We start from the raw sequence: 21,234 nt of genomic DNA on the forward strand, positions 1-21,234 counted from the left end.
TGGCTATAGGTAGTTAACAGCAGGCCATTCACCTTGCAGAGAAACTTTGAAATTGCAATGTTCCATTTATCCCTGCAGGGAAACAGGATTCTTTTTGCTTGGCTGTCTGTGAGCAGGCTGAAAGACAGATTTCCTGGAGCTGGTGAGAAAACAGAGACCTGCACAGAAACGAGTCAGCAGGATGGAAGATGGCTAACAGGGAGGCTTCAGTCTGTGTCTTCTGACTGAAGTCCGGCCTTTAAAGATGTTCGGTGACTGGCTAAACAAAAACATTTAAAGCCTAATGCGCACCTTGATGAGTCAGTCTCACTGGTGGTTTGGATGCAAGCGACACTCCATATGGCACAAACTATTTTAGTATTTAAACCCATGACAATGAGAGAGAAAAAAAACCCAACACCTCTGTTCTGTAAACAGAGTGGTTCTGCTCAAAGTGAGGGCGGATTACAACACTTTTCTCAAGGCTATTGTGTACCAGCTATGTGTACAAGCCAGAACAGCCAGGATATAAAAGTTAAAGGCCCTTAGCAGTGAAACTTTACCTGCTACACCCGTCAGCCACATGGGTGGATATATTTTTAACATGAGCAGCTTCAAGTTTGAAACATTAAACATTCTCTGTGGCAGTAATTCTTCCTGACACAAAGAGGAGGCATCACTCAAACCTGCTGCCAACAAAAGGGTGCTGGTTAAAAATAGGATTCACATGTTATTTTAGTGACTATTTATAAAGAACCGCACATCATTGTGAGTCTGAGTTTAACATTATTCTTCATGAATGCAAGTCAGGTTTATATGATCAGAAACCTGCTGGACCAAACAAATGCCAAAATGGAAATTAGCAATGAACCATTCAGATTGCTTTTGATGTCCAGGTGTGTTATATAAAAGCTATCTGGATGCAAGAGGGGAGAGTGTTGGGTGGTGGTGGTGGGTGGGTGTCTGGTTAAACAGTGTTTTACACAGGAACCTCCCTCACTGAACAAAATAACCCTGCAGTATCTGAGCAGGAGCAGTTCTACTTCGCTCAATGCTGATGACGATATGCTTTAGTCCTGATTTGATTTTTATTTTTTTGGGTGCTGATATGATTTCAATTGCGATTCTCACAATTTCTCAATATTGCTGATTTTGTAGACTAAAAACATGCAAAAAAAAAAAATGTACAAAACTTTTTTTTGCTTGTCATTTTTCTTGATTACAATGATGGAAAAACACCACAGCAGCCAGACCATCATTCTGCTGCTGCAATACCAAGGAAGACAAGTAAAAAGATCAATAAAAACAATAAAAATGAGAAAAATTTTATAAAAACAAATCAATTTAAAAATTGTGAAGCAAAAAATCCCAAATATTTGGGTTTGATTCGGTTTCCCACCCCCATTACTTAAGTTCTGCTTGAACACAGGATGCACTGGAGCATCCTGGATAAAAGAAAGGAGGCAAATCCATCCCACACTTTATGTAAAATATTTACTAAACATGTGCAAGTTTAGTGCTTGGTTGCTCCTCATTGGAGCACTGCCATCTTCGCCAACGTTCCTTCAAATTTCTGCCATTTTCCATTAACTGTAATATTCGTCAATGAGGCCACAGAAAAGAGGTAAGGAAAAGACGATGGGGGGGTTTCTATTTGACGACACCTCAGGGCTTGTGATTGGCTAACCCAGTCAAGGCTGTATGGAAATCTCAAAACCCAAGTTTAATGATAAAACAAAGTGCTTTCACACCCACTTCTTCATCGTTCGAACTTTTGGAGGAAATCCCAACAGTCTTTTTTTAAGCCAACACCACAAGAATTAAGATTGATTGCAATGCCTAAAGCGCCTTTCATGGAGTCTTTCTTGTTTTTAGCTGCTGTGTAGAACCTTTTCTGGCATGTGGGGAGCCTAAACTAAACAGATTACATGAAAATCTATGAAGTGTTGATCAGATATTAGCAGTTGTTAGCATTAGTCTCTACTAAATACAGATTAACAGTGTGAGAGAGAATCTCTGGGCTTGCTGAGCTGGTAGGCAACAGATTCATCCCAACATAAATTAGATTAAACCATCTGCTGCTGGATAGATGCTACACCACTTCAGTGATCTGTTTGTGGTCTAAATGCCACCTGAGAAAAAAAAACAAAAAAACAAAAAAACAAAAAAAACCAAAACATAAAAGTGTGTGAAACCAGGCTCATAATCCTTAGAGACCCCAAAGAACACTTATTAGGCTCTATTAAATTTAATTTCTTTACTGGATTACTTTACAGATATTATTACAGTCATTACAACATATTTGCAATAAATTTAATGCACAAAGTTATTCAAAACATTTATAGAAATAATTCAGAAATAATTCCAAGACGAATCCTAAGCCTCGCTGTTACGGTCTCACTACACTACAGCCAGATTTTGCTGATATTTAGTAGCAGTGGGTGACTATTCAATGATATTTTATGTGCTTCTCCATCCAATGATCTAAGCAGTACTTTGATTTAATTGCTCAACTACACTGTATACACCAAAAGGACAGAAAAATTAGAGAGTGGTTAAAACAGTTTATTCTACTAACTTTGTACGCAAGATTTCCCAAATGAAGGTTTTTTTGTTTGTTTTTTTTGGGTTTTTTTACCAACTGGTTTTGACAGATTTAAGACAAATTTGAATTAAACAATCGTCAGAACAACATAGTCAGCAGAATATTTATAATACAGCAACACTAGGAAGGCCTGACTCATCAGTATACAGTATATACACAACACAAACAGGATGCGCTTACACAACGAGGAAGTGCTGCTGGCTATCATCCACTGTACAGTCAGGAGTGATGGGTTCATTATTTTTGTCTTTAAATACTAATTATTACTTTAATTCACAGTGTCTGGCTCTTTTACTGTTATCCCTCCATTTTCTTGTTTGGCTTGTTACTACAGCAGCTGTGGATCTCACTTTAACACGAACCCAGACCATAAAAACACTTTATGGGCCGAAAACATTGTGATGGCATCATGATAAAGACACTTTCCAGTTTGGCACATCAGATCCAGACATCTCTAAAGGTCAGGTAAGTCTGCCCACCACAGAGACTCCCTCCATTATTGGGCCTCTTGTTACTGGGACCTAAAACGCAACTTCCCACGATGCTTTGGCACCTTCACTGCAGATGTGCTCTGCACTGATAATGAATTTATGTGTCACTTGATAGAAGACAAAATCCCCGCATCACTTTATTTGTTATAACTGGCCTTTGAAAAGATAAAAGCTTCTCACTGCCTCTACGAATGTTATTTTGACGTCTTACTTGGGGCTCGTAATGTATTTATAAGGATGCACATTTATATTTGCGGTTCAGCACGAGGACAAGTTGGAACGCAAGAATGAAACTGCCTTCAGAGCAGAGTATATTTGAGTCATACAACAAGATGTTGAATCTATTTTATGAGTCATGATGGGGACGGAAATTTGCTTTTCAGCCACTGTTGGATCGGCAAAATCAAAGCCAGTGATTGAACCCCTTAAGGCCTGTATCCAAAATATAATGGACAAAAAAGCAGAAAAGTTTTTATTTGACCCTTTAACAAACTGTAAAATTACTTTTGTGTGCGTATGTGTGTGGATTGTTACTGTTTGTTTTATTAGATCCCCATTAGCTGCTGACCTTTCACAGCAGTTATTCTTCCTGACTAAAATCAGCAGCTGATTTATAAATCTCAAATTAAAACACAAACATACAAGCTCACAACAGCCTATCAGAGAACAGACAAAATGACACCTGCTCAAAATCTAAAAATAATATTAACAATGGTTCTCCGGGCCTGCCTCTTGCCTGCGTGTGGGCGGGGCCACATTGGCATGATCACTCTTCTCTGAACACGTTCCACTCTGTATGTTCTGCATGTGACACAGTCACTGAGTCGCCTGCAGGGTCATTTACTAACAACGACTGGTTTTATTTCTGTGTGTCTAATTTAGCTTTTGAGCTCTGGGTTTTCTTGATAGTTGATGGGGGAACATGACTCCAGTGTGTATAGGTGTATGGATGTGTGTATATATAAGTGGGTGTTTATGTGTGCTTATATACAAGCAAATGTATGTAGGCTGTTCTCTTTTTCAATCTTTTTTTTTCTCCTTTCTCTCTCTCTTTTTCTCTGTACAAGGTGTTTTCTGCTTTCTCTTCTTTTTGATTCTCTTTCTGTCCCTCTTCTGTCCTCTCCAGTCCGGTCCAGCAATACAAAACTTTGTAATATAAACAATTATGCAAAATAAATAGAAAAATAAAATTAAAATCCAGAATATCAAGGGGAGCATTATATCTAGGTGCTTCCCTTGCCCAGCAGAATAGATCATCCAGAAAATCCATTTTGCCTGCTTAAATGCTGGACAAGACAAAAAAAATCTAAAAATAACATTAACAATGGTGCAACCAGCATAATGTACCTGCACATTCTCACGTTTAAGGAGCTACATCATCTCACCACTTGCAGCAGCCCACGTCTAAACAGGCATTGTAATTCTCACTAAAAGAGTAAAACTAAAACAAAAAGCTCGCCATATTATTATTCATTATCTAAAGCCAAGAAGTGTGTCTGGCGGTTAATTCCATGCCTCCATTACTTTGTAATTCACTGTTGTCTGTTTTAAATGGGTTCGACACAAGGACAACAGAAAACGACCTGCTGACGTCTGCCTCATGACGTGATTTTCTGTTTTCTAGTGCTAACGGTGGATACGGTTAGCACTACAACAAGGCGTAAAGCGGTTAAGGAAACTAAATGAACTGGTAGACACACACCCTTTACATTTATTAAACAGCACCATGTGTTCTGTCAGAGGATTCTTCAGCTTGAATCTACAATGAACAGTACAAGACTGTTAAAAATATATTTTCTAATGATGATTATTAGTTTATTTAAAATGCAGCTGCTGACTTCCATTCTGGGCTTAATAAAGTAAAATTTATTTATGTTCAGTTCAAATCATTTTGTAACACAAAAAAAGTCCTTTTCAGTTCAGACCATACAAGCGACTTGCACGTCGATATGTGATGGTATTTCTGTAAATCCTTTCCTGCGACTGTGACTCACCTCAGTGAATCAGGGGGGACCTTCATAGAGGCCAGGCTGACATGGGTCAGGCTGAATGCGGAGCTGAAGAACTGTCGGAAAGTTGGCAGAGAGTCTCTCGCTTTTCTGGAAAGAACAAAACAAAGAATAGAAAGTTGTTCAAAAAGGAGGTGGGGGGGAGGGGAGGAGCATTAAAGATGGATCGCATCCAGGCAGTTAGCATGTAAAAGGCAGTAAGAGAGTGATTAGAGCAGATAAAAGACTAAAGCAGAAAAGGATGATGGAAGGACATGATGAAGCGAGATGGAAAGTTTGCATCAGATGAGGACGAAAGTCACAAATGAAAAAGAACATAGAAGGGAGAATGAAGCGGACAGATGCTAGCTGTGACATTTAGGTCAGCATTACATTAAGTCACTACCATGAAGTGGTAAAGTTGGCATTTACTACAGCAGGATCAAGCATATCACTAATCATCCAAACATCTGTTTGGCAACTGGCATAAATTAGCCCATCATCAGGGAAAAGACAGTCAGCGCGGATGTTTGATGTGTCCTCTGAGTCAGACAAAGGACCATACTGCGATGAATGTTGTGATCTGTGTTTAGCAATTGTCAAGCAGCCAATCTGCCACTTCAGCCTCCTCTCTACAAATAATTCACCACCGGGATGATGACGAAGGGAGTCTGGAGAGAGGATGAAGTAATGAGTGGCAGGGACAAGAAAAAAAAAAGCACGAGGGAGGGATGAATTCATCCTTGCAGAACGATAAGGTTTGCTTCTTCAGGAAACGATTACCCGCTACCTGTCCCAGCAGTCCGTGATGTTTACTTGTGCAAGAAGGCTTTTTTTTTTTTTTTTTTCCCTTCCCTTTTACACTTCGCAGCTTTTCCATCCTCAGCCTGACAGACAATTTGTTTACAAATTATATTACAAATTATACAAAGGATAGAATAATCAGAATTAGTCTCTCCTGCCATATACCAAAAAAAAAAAAAAAAAAAAAAGGAGGTTTTTAGGGGCACGAGCAGAAACCGCTTGGATTAGCAGGGAAATGAAAAAAAAAAAAAAACTCATAAGAATTAGTCTCTTGCAATAAAAAAAAGAGGAAACCAGGTGGTATACACTAGATACTGAGCAAATAATGCAGGATCTGATACTACCCAAGGAGAAACCTGGTAATATATAGTACCAATCAAATGTTTGGACACACCTATGTATTCAAGTTTAAAGGGTGTGTCCATATCTTTGACTTGTACTACATGCTAAAAAGTGAAAACTAATGAAATGAAAGTAAAATTTCTAACCATGAACAGTGCAAATCAGATATTACTCCCTCAGTATATGCACTAAAGGATCAGGTACCAATCAAAGAAAACCTGACAATATATACAGAAGAAGTAATTAGCTGTTTGGAAGCTGGTGTTTTTCAAGGGCAGCAACAAAACACAGAAGAAATGCAGTTAAAATGGAAGGAAGTAAAATCAAGGTGCATCAGGTAAACTAATTTACTTGTCATAAAAGAAGAAAATATAAAACATATCCTGGATTCCTAAGTTATAACACTAAAACTAAGAAACAAAAACTCAACAGAAGCCCACTTAAAATTAGATGAATCCAAATGTGACTTTTCAGCCTGTAAGTTGGCCTGAACTGAAAATAAAACTGCAAACCCTGCATGCTCGTATGCAAACACACACACACACACACACACACACACACACACACACACACACACACACACACACACACACACACACACACACACACAGAAAGGAGAAAGTTTTTATATATCTTGTTAGGAATGCTGCACCATTTCTCCAACACAGAGAAAACCACATTAACTCGGCAGCGTGATAAAACCAAAGAAGGGAGTCTGTGAGATAAAGTTGAGAAAAAAAATAAGAGTAAATTAATTTATGTAGGAAAAAAAAATCAAGATAAAGAAATGTAAAAGGTCAAAAGTAAAAAGAAGATGAAGACATTAAGACGGCAGCGGAGGGAGAGCAGGCAGCTCGCTGCCAGAGCGATAACCTCCCAGTGTGTGGAACACCAGCTCTTCTTTGGCCCATTTGTAATGATTAGCATATAGCCTGTCGAGCCTCCGCAGCTACAGAACGGCTTCTGTCGCATAAGCAGATACGGTGTCAACGTCTCTCTCACATAACACTCTCTGGAGAGCTGTATCAGCAGCTTACAAGCACACGTGTGAGTAACAGTATCTACGTGGACTGCTCATTGTCTCTCCAAAGTGCAGACATCTGTACATGTACAGATGAGTGAGGAAGCAGGCGATTCTATATTCATGAGCAGTCGAGCTGTTCTTATCGGCTCCGTTCAGCTTTGTGACTCCATGTCGTCACCGTAACGCTGCAGCCGTCTGACAGGCAGCTCTGACCCAGCATGCATTTAATACCAGAGGACTGGTGGGAGGTGGGATGGACAGAGAGGTGGAGGGGGTGAAAAGAAAGAAGATGATGAAAGGTGAAGCAAGGAAAAAATGAAAGAGTGGTAAGGAGACAGAAAGGGGGAGAGAGGTGTGTAATAGAAGGGTGAGGGGAAAGGAATAGGGAATAGGAGGCATGGGAAGGACAAGAGGATGGACGCGCCAGGTGTCGCCAGACAAAAGCAAAGAATTAAAAGATGGATGGAGATATACTGTAGATACAAAGAAACAGACAGAGCTAGTACAATAATGCCGACATGGGAGCCTGGGGATTAGAACAATAATTCTCATCTAAAATTAGCCTTATTTTTCACTAACTTCTCTCTTTCTCTCTCTCTCTCTCTCTAATTCTGTAATGTAATATGCTGAGCAGGGAGGCTCCTGGGCTCCTGTGGGACATGACATGATGAGAGGCAGAACTCTGCCTTCTAGCTAGGTAAACCAAGACACACACATTCAGCCAATGCACACATGAAGAAATGAAGGGGAAAAAAAAAAAAAAAAAAGGGGACTTTTGGGCATGCAAACAAGCTCCTGACAGACAACTTGTTAGTAAACAGAGACGTGTACATGTACACACATATGCAGCAAGGCAGAACGAATGAGGGACACGAGGCGTGCGAGTAAGTACGGCAATCTGTGAGCGAGGTCCAGGGCTAAACGCTAAGCTACAGGAGAAAACAAACTGATGATGATGATGATGATGATGGTTGCTTCCCTCCATGCCTCCCAGCTGGAATTTCTCTAGAGCTGCTTGGCTGAGTCATAACAAGCAAACAAATGTGTTTGTGTACTTTTTTCTTTTTTATCTTTTTTTTTTCCTCCCATGAAAATCAAAAACAAAAAAAAGAAAGATGTATTTACTTCCGAGGTTTCTGCTCACCTGTGAGAGAAGCAATTCTTGGAGAGGTTCAGGTAGGAGAGGTCAGCACAGCAGCCTCGCAGCAAGGCCCCGAACAACTGGCAGGGACACACAAGACACACATTTTTGGGATTTTTGTCCTCAAAGCCAACATGATCACGTTGTGTTAACAGTTATTTTGGTTCCACACAAATTATTATGGGAGAAGATTAAAGCTGGCATGAATTAAAAATGAACAGACTAAAGAAAAATAACTATTTCCTGTTTCAGGCAAAAGCCTTTTAAATGAATATATTCCTTCGTGTATAATGCAGACATTATTGGAGAAGAATTTGAGACTTGGCAGGCTGTCTGAAAGACAGAAAACAGAATGAGACGCTACAGCTTGTCAAAACGGGAACAAAAACAGGGTTTTCCATCTATTCTAAGATTTATTTCACCATTTCTGTCTAACACAGCAGCTGCTTGTATAGAATAATAAAGAGTTTGAGTATTTTGGTTACTTTATTAGCTGTTGTCTGATTTCTAAGAAATATGAACGAGGGACAAATTCAATGAAAGTCTATAATACAGCGCTGTGCTGGCTGTAAACAAAGCAATACAATACATGTATGAACTAATTGATGAAGATTTGCTGTGACTCCAGAGAAACAGCCGTCTTTATTATAGGAGCAGGATTAATGCACAGGCAATAAGGTCTAAATATAAGGTGCTTAAGTTTAAGTGGGGAATGCCGACAGAGTTTCTGCTCTGGTAATAATTGTATTTTTGTCTACAGTCAGCTGCATGCAGCTGTGCGCTGCAGCAACATAATCACCATTCTCATGTATGGAGGTGCTTGATTGAATTTCTTTTAATACTTTGACCTATTTGACAGCTACAATTAAAATGTAAAAAGTATTCTCACTATGAAGATGGACTATTAAGAGGGACTGAATTGATTAGCCTGGAAGCTAAAACATCAATTTATAGAGAATTTTATTCTGAGTGATAAATAGCCAAAACACATTTCACTTCAACTGAAAGAAACTGAAAGTGCTGAGGTGAGTTTTATGCTCAGAAAAGTGGTTTTCTTCATTATAAGCATAAATAAGATCAATGTCCAAAACTGACAGATAATGGTCATATGCTTCTTGTGAGTAGCTAAGACTTATTTTCCTTAATTATTTCAACATTCCTGCCTATTGGAGGGTTAATGCCTCCGAGCTCCAGCAGCCAGTGTTACTACTAATCTCACAAAGTGTGTTCGGAAAGTGCTCATCTGTCAGAGAAGTCCTCTACTTCCCCACAGCAGGAGCGAATGGGCAATAAGAAGTGTAATTGCATTGCACTGAATCAAAGTCAAGCTGAAGCTTTAGCAAGGAAAAATAATTACTTACTGTTCTTCAATTTGTTATCGTGCATATTCATCAAGTTTCACATTAAAAATGGGAGAAGGGTTCAGAGGACATCACATCAAGTATGCACAGCCACATACACTTCCCCTGCTTATGTGATCAGTGTACCATCATGCAGACGTCCGCCATCCATCAATGCACATTTCAAACTGAACACTCATCTTGTGAAGACATGCCCAACTTTCAAATACATGAAGCTTTGAGGAGCATTAAACTGTACAGGGACCCAATTACTCTACATATAAAGTGATTTAAAAAAAAAACAAAAACAAACACATTTGTTGGACACGAGAAGAAAACATGACAGCGATGAAACCCTTTCAAGACTTTTTAAGTGTAGTCTCATCACCAGCAAGAGGTTACACTATCGGACACATCCATTTTTCCCTCCTCGACAGTGTGATCCATCTCGGATTGATCAAGTGTCGTGTGAACATCAGCATGGATTAAAAACAGAAACCTATTAATAATTCAGTGCAACAAGCCAACACGAAGAAAAGCCTCCCTTTGATCGTTCTGCTTTAAAAGGATAAATAACAATTAGAAAAACAACAATGTGCTTCTCACAGAGAGAACTCTTAGCCCTGTGAAGAAAATTTGACAAAGATAGAAAACAAAAACAGATGCTGTGTTTCTAATTCATGGTAATAATCCTGAACCAAGTTCTTGGCCCCCATTAAGAGAAAGTAAACAAACAGGCTCCTGCTTACACTGCTCAGGTGAGGTGGAGACCAGCAAACGGCTCAAAGAAACCAAAGACTCCTGAGGCAGAGGACGTATTAAGATGCTTCTCCTAAAAAGTAGAGAAATGGGGCGGCAGGTGGCTCCGCCGGTTGGGTGGGTGCTCGATTGGCCGGGACCGGGACTCCAGTCTCGAAACTAAAATAACCTACCATATAAAACATAATATTGTGGTGAATAAAATGGGGGGGGGAAAGGAGGAATGAATAAGATAACTGAAAAAAAATTCTTTATATAGCACAGGAAAGGAGAAGGCAGGCAAAATCTGCAGAATAATGTGGAATTATTTAAGATGTCACGATTATGTTATTTCTATCAGTCACAGTATCAAACGCCACAATTAATCATTGAGCTCCCTCATTGTTCCATAAAAGATCATGCCTGAACCACGTTGGCGGATCAGCGTAACTTCAACATGGAATAAAAAACTAAATCACACCATATCTGCTTGCTTTCACGCGAGTTGCAGTGGAGGTGCATATCTGTGGGACACCAGTAGAGGAAGAGTTATTACCTCCAAACAAACTGATTAAGTCATCCTTATGGTGTCTTGGTGGTTACAAAGGTGTCATTATGGACTCTTCAGCTTGTAAAGAGGTCATAAAAACGCTGCAGTGAAAGAGGAAATGCACTGAATAGGTTTCACCACCTGCAGGGTCATCAACCAAATTCTTTACCAAATGTAAAACTGAAATGAAACGTGTCATTTGCAACTTTCTTTTTATTATGACTGTTAGGCGGGAGCCAGACTCCCTCCACACCTTTAAGATCGAGCTGAAAACCTTCCTTTTTCATGATTCTTATAGTTAGGATATGAGTATCTCCTGAGTTGGAGTCTGCATGTACGGGACCCAACTGTCCAGGTTATGCTCATTGCTCTTAATAGTTATGGGTAGTCTAGCCATCCATTACTTATGTAGCAATGGGGATGTCACCTGATGTACTGAGAAGTACCTCGCTCTATTACTCTAATATATTAATGTATAAATATATACCAACATTGCCGTCTCTAACTTATTTCTCCTTTTTTCCGCAGGTCTTCCTGAATAAGTGCAATTGTACATGTTGATCTGTCTTTCTTGTCCTCTCCACCCCAACCAGTCGAGGCAGATGGCTGCCCTCCCTGAGCCGGGTTCTGCCGGAGGTTTTCTTCCTGTTAAAAGGGAGTTTTTTCCTTCCCACTGTCGCCTCGTGCAGCTCAGGATGGGGGATTGGATCGAAGTCATGATTCGGCTATGTATGAATTGGCTTGAAATGATGTTTATGTAAAGTGCCCTGTGACAACATTGTTGTTAAGTGGCGCTATATAAATAAAGCTGAATTGAATTGGACTTGGAGGAGGTTTGATGCTTCTTAGTCGTCTGTGTACACTGGTTTGTTTAATTTAAGAAGTTTTTTTTTTAAGTCTTTTTTTTTCCTTTTTCCCTGTTCTAGTATTACTTAAGTCTCAAGTGGCAGCTACTCTGCAAGCTAGGTGCTTCTGTTTCTCTGTTCAGTAAATAAATAAACATTTTTGCAATGTAATTTCCAGTAAGAAGGTTCCTAGGTCCAGAAAGAGGTCCTGCAGCCTTTTCCATCTGTACGATTTTCTTACCGTTTAGAGTCGAGATGTTCTTGTTGGAACAGGGCTTCTCGTTACTTTACTTTGCTGCAATGTACTTATTATATTGGCATCAAAATATATCAATAAAAAATACTTAAAACCTATAAGTCTATGTGATTTTATACTTTTATTGAGCACATATTAATCATAATAATCAGAACAATCAGATCCTTAATGGAAACCGTGCCATCTTGCCCCGTAACAAACTGATCTGGGAATAATTAGAGTCTGAATGATTCGACACACATAAGCCAGTAATTATAAATACTCAGTGGCAAGGTAACATGAAAAGAAACAACTCAAGCAGCTCACGGATGCACTTTCAATGAAGGCATCATACCTCACAGACACTTTCACTCAGTATAAGACCAGCAGGCTATGGAACCAAACAATGTTCAGGAGAAGGATGCTCTCCATCTGCAAACTGGGGTAGAGTTTGGTGGATGACCAGTTCCACTGCAGGTGAAACAGCCCATTCATCCAGTGTATAAACATCCTTCATGTGAAGTCACTACTTTTTTCAGATGTTTATTCAGGCTTTATTAAAGAAACCATGAGTGCTGGAGCTTGACATTTCTAGCCTCGAGGACGTGGAACACCTCAACTATTAAAATTAACTTTTTAAATCATTAATTATTCAGTTTCACAGTCATGTTTGGAGCACGTTCAAAAAGCTTTGTTATGAGAGGACACACTGGACAAACAATTTTGAGGCTGATTTTTCCCATTTTATTTACTTTTCTTTATTCAAGTTTTATTTACACTTTAGAAAATGTGGGAATGCTTTGCGAATATGCATGTCATTTTATTTAAGTGAAAGAAAAAGTGACTGGTTGTTCTGGAATACAGGGTAAATATATTGGAAAAATATTTTGAAATAAAATGCAAAAACTTGAACAAAGGCCTGACATCACATCAACAGTAAAGTGCAGCACAAAGACTGTCTTACTGAGAAATTGCTGAACAAGAGCCGAGTTCAGCGTAAATCTGTAGCTGACACTGATCTCTAACCTCACTGCAGAGGAGAGAACAATAAAAAGGACAGCTTTGATGGGCTTCAGGATCAGGCTCAATACCACAAAACAGAAGTAAAACAAAGCACTATAGTTGTAGTTTTACTGAGTCTCAAATACTCACAAAGTACCAACCAGTAAAGCCATCTAAGCAGTAACCTACAACAGGAGACACTCTACCTGCAGTCTCAACTCCTCTCAGGCGGCGTCCTCATAACTGTGAGCAAACCCACTAATGCAGCAAGAGGCTGAATTTTCATGTTGGCACATGACCTGCTAAATTTAGATGCAGTAAGACCACAACAGTGACTCTTTATAGCAATAATGCATTATACTAATACTTAATTCATCCATCTTTCTCTATTTGTCCTGCTGAGGGCTGCAGCTGGAGGTTGCAGCCGACTGCTGCTGACATTAGCTGAGAGGCGGGGTACACCCTGGACAGATATTTCTGTGTTTTTCATCAGAATTTCTCTATAGTTTTTATTTTAGTACTTCCTACGAGCTTTCAGCATCATTTGCATCCCTGCACACAAGAAGAGACCTGAGACAAAGTCAGCAGAGGCTTTGCATGATGAGCATTTTACATGCAGGACACAAGGCTCCTGTTTTTTTGGCCTGCATCCCGTCCTGGGGATGAAATCAGAAAGTGAAGGCTGGATAGGGATTGCAAATAAAAATCAAAAATAGGAGTACTAACCGAGTCCACAGTGCAGTCTGTCCCAGACAGGTCTAAATGGACCAGGCAGTTGGGCTGGGCCAGGAACAGGTACAGGTTCTGGATAAAAAACACAAAGACATTGTCTGTTATTAAGGAAAGGGTTATTATTTTCCCCTAAATTTATTTATTATATTATTGAACAATGTGAAAGAAGCAATGTTTTTATATTTAGGTGAACAATACAAAAGGCTGACTGATGTTACCATAGAAACAGTTGTCTTCAAGGAATATGAGCTCCACACAAACCTAATATAAGCAGTACATATTAGTACAAGTAATTACAACAGTTCCATTAATTCAAAACAACTAAATAACCTGAGCTACAGAAAAAAAAAAATCTGTTATATGTTTATTGTATTTAGACGAAGGGTGGGACTCAGTTTCAGAAAAAATGTATCTAATTATTTACAGGCTTTGTAACTAATTAATATTAATGTCACATTTTAAATCGCATAACAGTATTTGCCCAAGAAAGAAACATTTTCATTTAAATGGATTTTAGTTGATGACTAAACCAAATATTTGACAGACATTATAAACTACAGCTCTAGTATTGTCTGAAAAAAACTGCATTTAATTTTAAAACAGTAAATACAAGAAAAAGTTAAATAGTCATTTTAAGTACTTTAACACAACTTTAGCTGTTTTCTAAACATCTCTACAACATGTTACAGTTCTTTTCACTTTTTAAATATTTATGTCCACACTCTTCATTAATAGTTATTAAAATATGTCAGTAAACCAAGACAGGGTCAGTCAGTTTCATCTTCACTCTGGTCATGCGATGGAGGTGATCACCTCCTGTTCTGACTGCGGCTTGAAGCTGGATGCTGCGTGAGGACCAAGCTTCTTGTGTGTTCTTCTGGACGGGGGAGGGGCTCATGCAGCAGTCGCTTCTGCTCAGAGAGTAAACTATACGTGCTTTCATGTTACTCACCAAAAGAAAGTCTCCAATATTACATTGCTAGACTTATTAACAGTTGCTTTTTCTTCAAATAGAGTCGCTAGAGGGGTCTGAAAACTGTCCTAATTTAGCACAACTGTTGCTAAGTTATTAGCGGAAGTCTACATCAGTGTAACTGGTGTACCAGGAAATCATACACTGACAAACGTTCTGAGATCTGTGAGTAAATAATTTTTTAATCGTTTAATTTCACTGTAATTAATTCATTGTAATTAACACATTAAAGTCGCACGGTTAGTAAAGACATCCAATTTAAGTCAAATTTTTTCTTGTTAGCAGCGTAGAAATACTTCTCACAGCAGATCTACTAAAATGTGATTGAAAAAAATGAGGTGGTACATTTCCAAGTTAGTGGATCTTTGATAAAAATTTTAATCCAAGAATACAATGGCATCAAACCTTGGTGAGAGAGAGGTAGACAAGGTATGGAGACATTGGAGCGTGTTCAGGCAGCACTGAGCCTCCGAGGGTCAGCCTGAAGAGGCTGGCTGGTTGCGTCTCATTTTATTGTTATATGGGGTGTTCTTTAACACCCAGCTTTAGGTTTTTTAAAAGCCATGTGGAAAAGAAAAAAAAAAAAAAAGCTATAACATGTAACTAAAAGTGGAACTTCCGTGCTTCAAGTTGAAGTAAATTCATGCTGGAGGCAGAAAAGAGTAACCATAGTGATTAATGCAAGTTTGACGAGGGGGTGTAATCTGATTATTCAGCGCGAGAGGTAGTCGTCATAGCGCCAGACCAGTCAGAGTTCCCACGCTGTCCTGCATCCACAGTGGAAAGCATGAACGAGACGTTCATGAGCTTCAGAGCTGGACTTCAAAGTTATGAAAAATGGTGGTCTGGTCCAGTTAATTATGTTTTGTGGAGTCGGTCATAAAGTCCTAACTCATCAAGGGCAACATGATTGATGCGTTTAATGTTCTGCTGAAAAACCTGTCAGACATTTATTTGGGTTTTTCTCTAAGAACAAAGAACTGCACTTTATCAGATTTGGACACTGTTGTGTCCCCTTGCAACGGCTAATTCTGCTATCCATCTTGCATCCTGTCTCTGCTCTGAGCTCTACCCAGCCAGTAAAAGTCAGTCTAATGTTGATTCAACTCTTGCTGGCCCTTCTTTCTCTTTCACTTCCTCCAAGAATGGCCTCTTTTTTTTTTTTTTTTTGCCAAATCAGTCATGGTGGACATTCAACACAACTAAATGGGTAATAGTTGCTGGTGTGCAACATGGTGTAGTGAAGAATTGTGGTGTGTCAGTCTCCAGATGCTGCAGGAATCTACATGATCATTCTCAGTATGACATCAAACCAAGTCAGAAGCACAGAGTTTTAAGGTTGGAAAGGTATGATGGGATGCTATGACCCATAAAACCCATTAATCACCACCTGATGGCTTCTTTCAGCAAGATAATGTGCCCCTGCGACACCACAGAAATGGTTCAGGAATGTTTTGAAGTACATGAGCTTCAGAGGTTAACTTGGCATCCCAAATTGGCAGATTTCAATCCAATCACGCGTTTACAAGAACTCAAACTCATGAAGGTCTCATTTTAGTGTAGCTCCATATCTTCAGAGGTCTAGTCGAGTCCCTGCCGGAACAAGTCAGGTCTGATTTGGCAGCAAAAAGAGGGACTAATCCTCCTGCCAGTTGCCATTACGCCTTTGTAGAGAGAGGGTACAAGCAATTTATGTGATCAGAAGACCACCGATCAAACACCAAACACATGAGAAAAACATGGTGTTTAGACCTTGAAGGTTCATCTACTACTCCGAGCAAATATCAGCTTTAAAGTCAGATTACTTCATGATTTATTCAGCAAATCTGCTCCGTCTGTTACAGTGCAAATTTTCTTCATTTCCATGCACCAACTATACAGCCTCAGCCGAGTGCAAAATGGCTTTTTCAGGAGTTTTTCTTGAAACCCTCTCCTTATTATACGTGCTACATGTCACTTACCGTGGCATCCTCTCCAGACAGAACTCCAGGGTTTTTGCTGAGGTCCAGGTGCAACAGAGAATTGGAGTAGTCATCACTTGAACACAAAGCCTGAGACAAAGAGACAACACCTAACGGAGGGAAGGAAGAGGTGATCATCAGAAAAGCAGAAGAGGTGCATCATTATGTAATTTTACCATCTGACAGTCACAGACACTTTTCTGTGGGCTAATTAGGTGCTGCTGATGGGACTTAATAGTAACTATTGAACATGGGACTGTATAATGATGGACTATGAGAGAACTTTGGAGGAGAATAAAATAATTGAGCTGAAACTTGTGAGCTCAGGTGGCAGGCTTGCATAAAAAAAAAGCCCAAGAAGCCAGCCATCTCCGTTTCCAAGTGAACTGTGAAACCCAAACAAAAAAACGCTTCTCTCAAATCAGATCATACCACAATTACACCCACAGGCCTGATGGAACCCCTCATTAAAATCCTCCACTCTGCAACACTGATGCAAAACACAGCACATCATAGCAGGTGGAGGATTGAATTTAAATACTGGAGCAAAACAGCAGAGATTTCTAGTAGTGGAAGAACATATAAAATGTACAACCGTTATTAGTTTGTGTCCTGCTCAGGGAACATAAATCAGCGACTGCAGGAAATGCATTCTGCTCTGCTGCTATGGAGAACTAGCATAGTGCTAATCTCTTCATCCCTAATTTGTAGCGATTAAGAAGGAAATGAGGGTAAGAGGGGACAGGGTGTCTAATCCTCCCTCTCTCCATTGTTTCCATTAGCTGCTTTTGGAAATCATCCAGTCAGTGTGACATTGTGATATGTGTGTGTGTGTAAGACAGTAAAGGATGACCGGTGCATTTATGTTTATAGCAAACCTGTGACTGTGAGGGCACACATGGAAGTGTTTGAGACAGAAGGAAGGGAGCAGGAAAAAAGGAGAAATCTATAAATATTCAACAAGTGTCCAGTCCCTGCAAAGTCACACCAACACCCACCACTCAAGGTCAGAACCATCGTAGCGTTCCTGCTGAGCAATTGTGTCATCTCAATGCCTTTTAAAATGATACCTATTCCCAATCAAAACACACACACTAACACGGTATGAAGGTCATTGTCTGTGACATATGCTGCATTACACTTTTGGCATTATGTGTTGTCAACATGTCCTCATCCAAACTGCCACGCAGAGACACAAGGAAGTGAAGAAAAAAAGTAAATCATATTCAAGCGTTGTTTCTTCCTTTTCTTCCATCTGTCATCTAAAAATGCATCAATACATTACAATCTTTAAATTAATCTTTCAGAACGTCAAGATAATCTAATTTAGTTTTCTTCTTGACTGCTGTAATGGAGTTTTTACAGGTCTGGAAAAAAAAAAGTCACAAAGATAACAGCAACTAATCTGATCTTTGCAATTGGCTTCCTCTGTGCCAAACAATGGATGTTCAAATGTTGCTTCTGGTGCACAAGGCACTCAAAACGTCTGCCCCATAAACCTGGAGATACTTGCTTGATGTCAGAATTAAGCTAAAATGCATTTTATGTGAATCACTTCAATGTTCTGGTTCAAAAACAACTCATCGAAACCATCCTCTTCATTATACCAAACACACACAAGTTACTGAAATATGTACTGTGAAAAATCACTGCCACTGTCAGCTTTTGTTTCGATAAGCGGTTTGAATTAAGTAATTAACACACTTTTATTTTACCAAAAAGTTCCACACTGATACGTCAGTGTAGCATTGAAATTTACATAAAGTTTAAAATGCCAACCGAAAGTTCCTAAATATTTGTGAGTGGGATATACGTGATCTGCCAACGCTACAAGCCAGAGCGAGCTCAGATCCACCCCGACAGGGAGCCCATCACAGGACTAACTGCTTGGGAGAATTCAGAGTTGGGGTATCCAACATCGGTCATCGAGGGTTGCTGTCCTGCAGGTTTTCAATGTATTCCTGCTTCAACACACCCGATTCAAAATATATGGACCCAACAGCCTATGAACTTCAGCACAATGCCTCATTGATTTGAGTCAGGTGTGTTTGAGCAGGGAAACATTGAAAATCTGCAGCAGGATTGTGGCCCTTGAGGAGCTGAACACCTCTGATTCAGAGTGACCAGACAAACCCACACATGCTTGTTTTCAGACTGTGGGAGGATGTTGGAGCACCGGGAGAGAAAGCATGTGTACATGGAGAGAACATGCAAACTCCACACAGAAAGGCCCGACTTGAACCGGGAACCTTGTGGCTGGGAGGCATCATCGCTAACCATCATATCACCGAGCAGCATCATGAAAAATCAAAATCACTAAAGCTTCAATCCCTAGTTCATTAAACATAGGGTTCTTAAACTACATAAGACATTTTCTTTAATAAAGCTTGACTTCATTTTCCTGAATGTGACTTCATTCGTTTCCGTGTGTGACTCGCGGTTCTTCGGTCTGAATGTCTCTTGATTATGTAAAGCAAACTGGGTTGCCTTAAGCATGAAAACAGCTTTGAATAATGCATTTATCTCGACTTGTGTGAAAAGTTTGGGGAAACAAAATCTAAATTGACATTTTTACAACATATTAAAGCAACACTCAGCTACACTCTTGTATCAAGTGGTAGTAATTACTATCTGGTTATCTTCAACCATATTTCTACAAACACTGGAACACTAAAGTATAAAAGCATGATGCAAATCTCAAATTTTTGTTTTTGCTTTAAAATGGGGCATAAAAAACATGTATCAATGAAAAGTTTGGACACATCTTCTCATGCAAAATGAATTGGTGGATATCTACAACCTTTTGATTCATTAGGCATACATTAATTTTGAATATATCATCTTGAATACATCTCAAACAAGCCAAGACAAGACAAAAAGGAAAAATAAATAGTTTTTAGACAGCTGGAGGACCATATTGCAACTGATCAGGTTAATTGACAGCAGGCCAGAAAAAGACCTTAGACAGGCAGAGTCTTTTAAAAATGAATGATAAACTTTGGTTCAGAAATTTACCAACAAACTTGTCAAGTAATTCAGAATATGTTTGTCAAAGCCATAATGCTAAAACACGCAACATTCTACTATCTAGAGTACAATTTATCTCATAGTGGAAGCAACAAAGCCAAAAATCAATATCGGATGCCCGTGATCTTCAGCCCTCAGATTATTTTACCTTCATGAATAAATGACATATTCTTTACATACGACTGCCTCGGGCGCCACGCTGCAAGGGGCACCACTGTGACATGTAAACAAAAACAAAAAGCAGTCCGACTGGTGCCTTTTCCACATGCACTATCTTGAAAAGAAAAGTGAAAAGTATTAACAATCAAAGTATTAAAACAAACAAAGTATTAAAAATCTGTTTTTACGATGACAATTAATTGAACAGACCTTTTAACATCTCTAAAACCATTATCTCGCCTTGAGCACTAGCATGGCTAGGACCTGCTCGGATTGCATATATTACATATTCCTCGTCTGATATATTTGTGTCAATTCATTTAAATAGTTATATAAGTGATGTGATCTATTAACTTCCCAGAAGGAGTGGTGCTGAGATGTATTTGAGAGGATATTTGTCGATAAAGTTGCACAACATAGTCACACCCAAATAATAATAATTCTGGGGCTTAGAATGACTTTAAACAATGAAATGCATAATTTAACTACAACCATTTCTGGTGCATTTAAATGTTTTTAATCATTACTACACCTGTAAAAATTGCTTTTTATATGAATTATTAGAGTAGTTATTTTCCATTTGCATGGATGCAGCTAAAAGCAACTTGGTGAAAAGTGAAATAAGCTTGCAGAAGGTGGTGAAACTGAATAATCTTTTTACTTTTAGAAAGAGGATCAGGCTTTTACCAGTGGTAAAAAAAAAAAAAAACATCTTAACAGCTGTGATGGACTCAGCCTGAGGACAGCTGCTGTGTAACTAATGATTTAGATATAACCAATGAAGCGTGACTGTGTGACAGCTCACCTGTCTGAGGCGAGGAAAAGTACACAGTGTCATCGGCCATTATATCCAGCTTAGATCTAGTCTTCAGGCTGGAAAAGTTCCTAATTTGAAGTAGTTAATTGGGTTACTGCTGTTGTACCACATGCAGAGACTCAGCTCCATCAGGGAAACACAGAGGAAAAAACTAAAACAGCTGCTTTCTACGACTTAGATGTTAAAATTCTTCTCAATGATTGATACCAACTTTAAGTTAAATAAAGACACAATTCATTCAGATGGGCAGTTCCAGATATGTTGCTCTCCTACTGCTTTATTATAAAGAATTATTAAGTTTGATCAGGAAAGCAGATGGTTGCATCCAGCTAAACATCCCTTCTCTCATCCTCCTCTGCCAAGCAGAACAAACAGAGCTGTGATAAAGGCTTTCTCTGAAGCCAGAGGTTGTTTTGTTCACCCTGGACTACGCTACAAACATAGAATATGTCATATGGTAAGAAAATCTGCACAATTTATC

The 21,234-nt window shown here is 39.2% G+C and overlaps 1 protein-coding gene across 1 annotated transcript in view; it reads right to left on the reverse strand.

The window, feature by feature from the left end:
- The window catches only part of carmil3 (capping protein regulator and myosin 1 linker 3), a gene marked incomplete at its 3' end in the record, with an annotated part of 98,157 nt that overhangs the window by 34,766 nt on the left and 42,157 nt on the right, over nucleotides 1-21,234 (reverse strand). The window contains exons 13-16 of the mRNA XM_079243146.1: nucleotides 16,751-16,860; nucleotides 13,811-13,888; nucleotides 8,378-8,454; nucleotides 5,070-5,174 (exon numbers count right to left, since the gene is read on the reverse strand). Of these exons, the coding sequence (XP_079099272.1) occupies nucleotides 5,070-5,174; nucleotides 8,378-8,454; nucleotides 13,811-13,888; nucleotides 16,751-16,860 (370 nt within the window). The remainder of the gene's footprint in view (nucleotides 1-5,069; nucleotides 5,175-8,377; nucleotides 8,455-13,810; nucleotides 13,889-16,750; nucleotides 16,861-21,234) is intronic.

This window comes from Telmatherina bonti (assembly GCF_933228915.1).
Source record: "Telmatherina bonti genome assembly, chromosome: 7".
Classification (NCBI taxonomy): Eukaryota; Metazoa; Chordata; class Actinopteri; order Atheriniformes; family Telmatherinidae; genus Telmatherina; species Telmatherina bonti.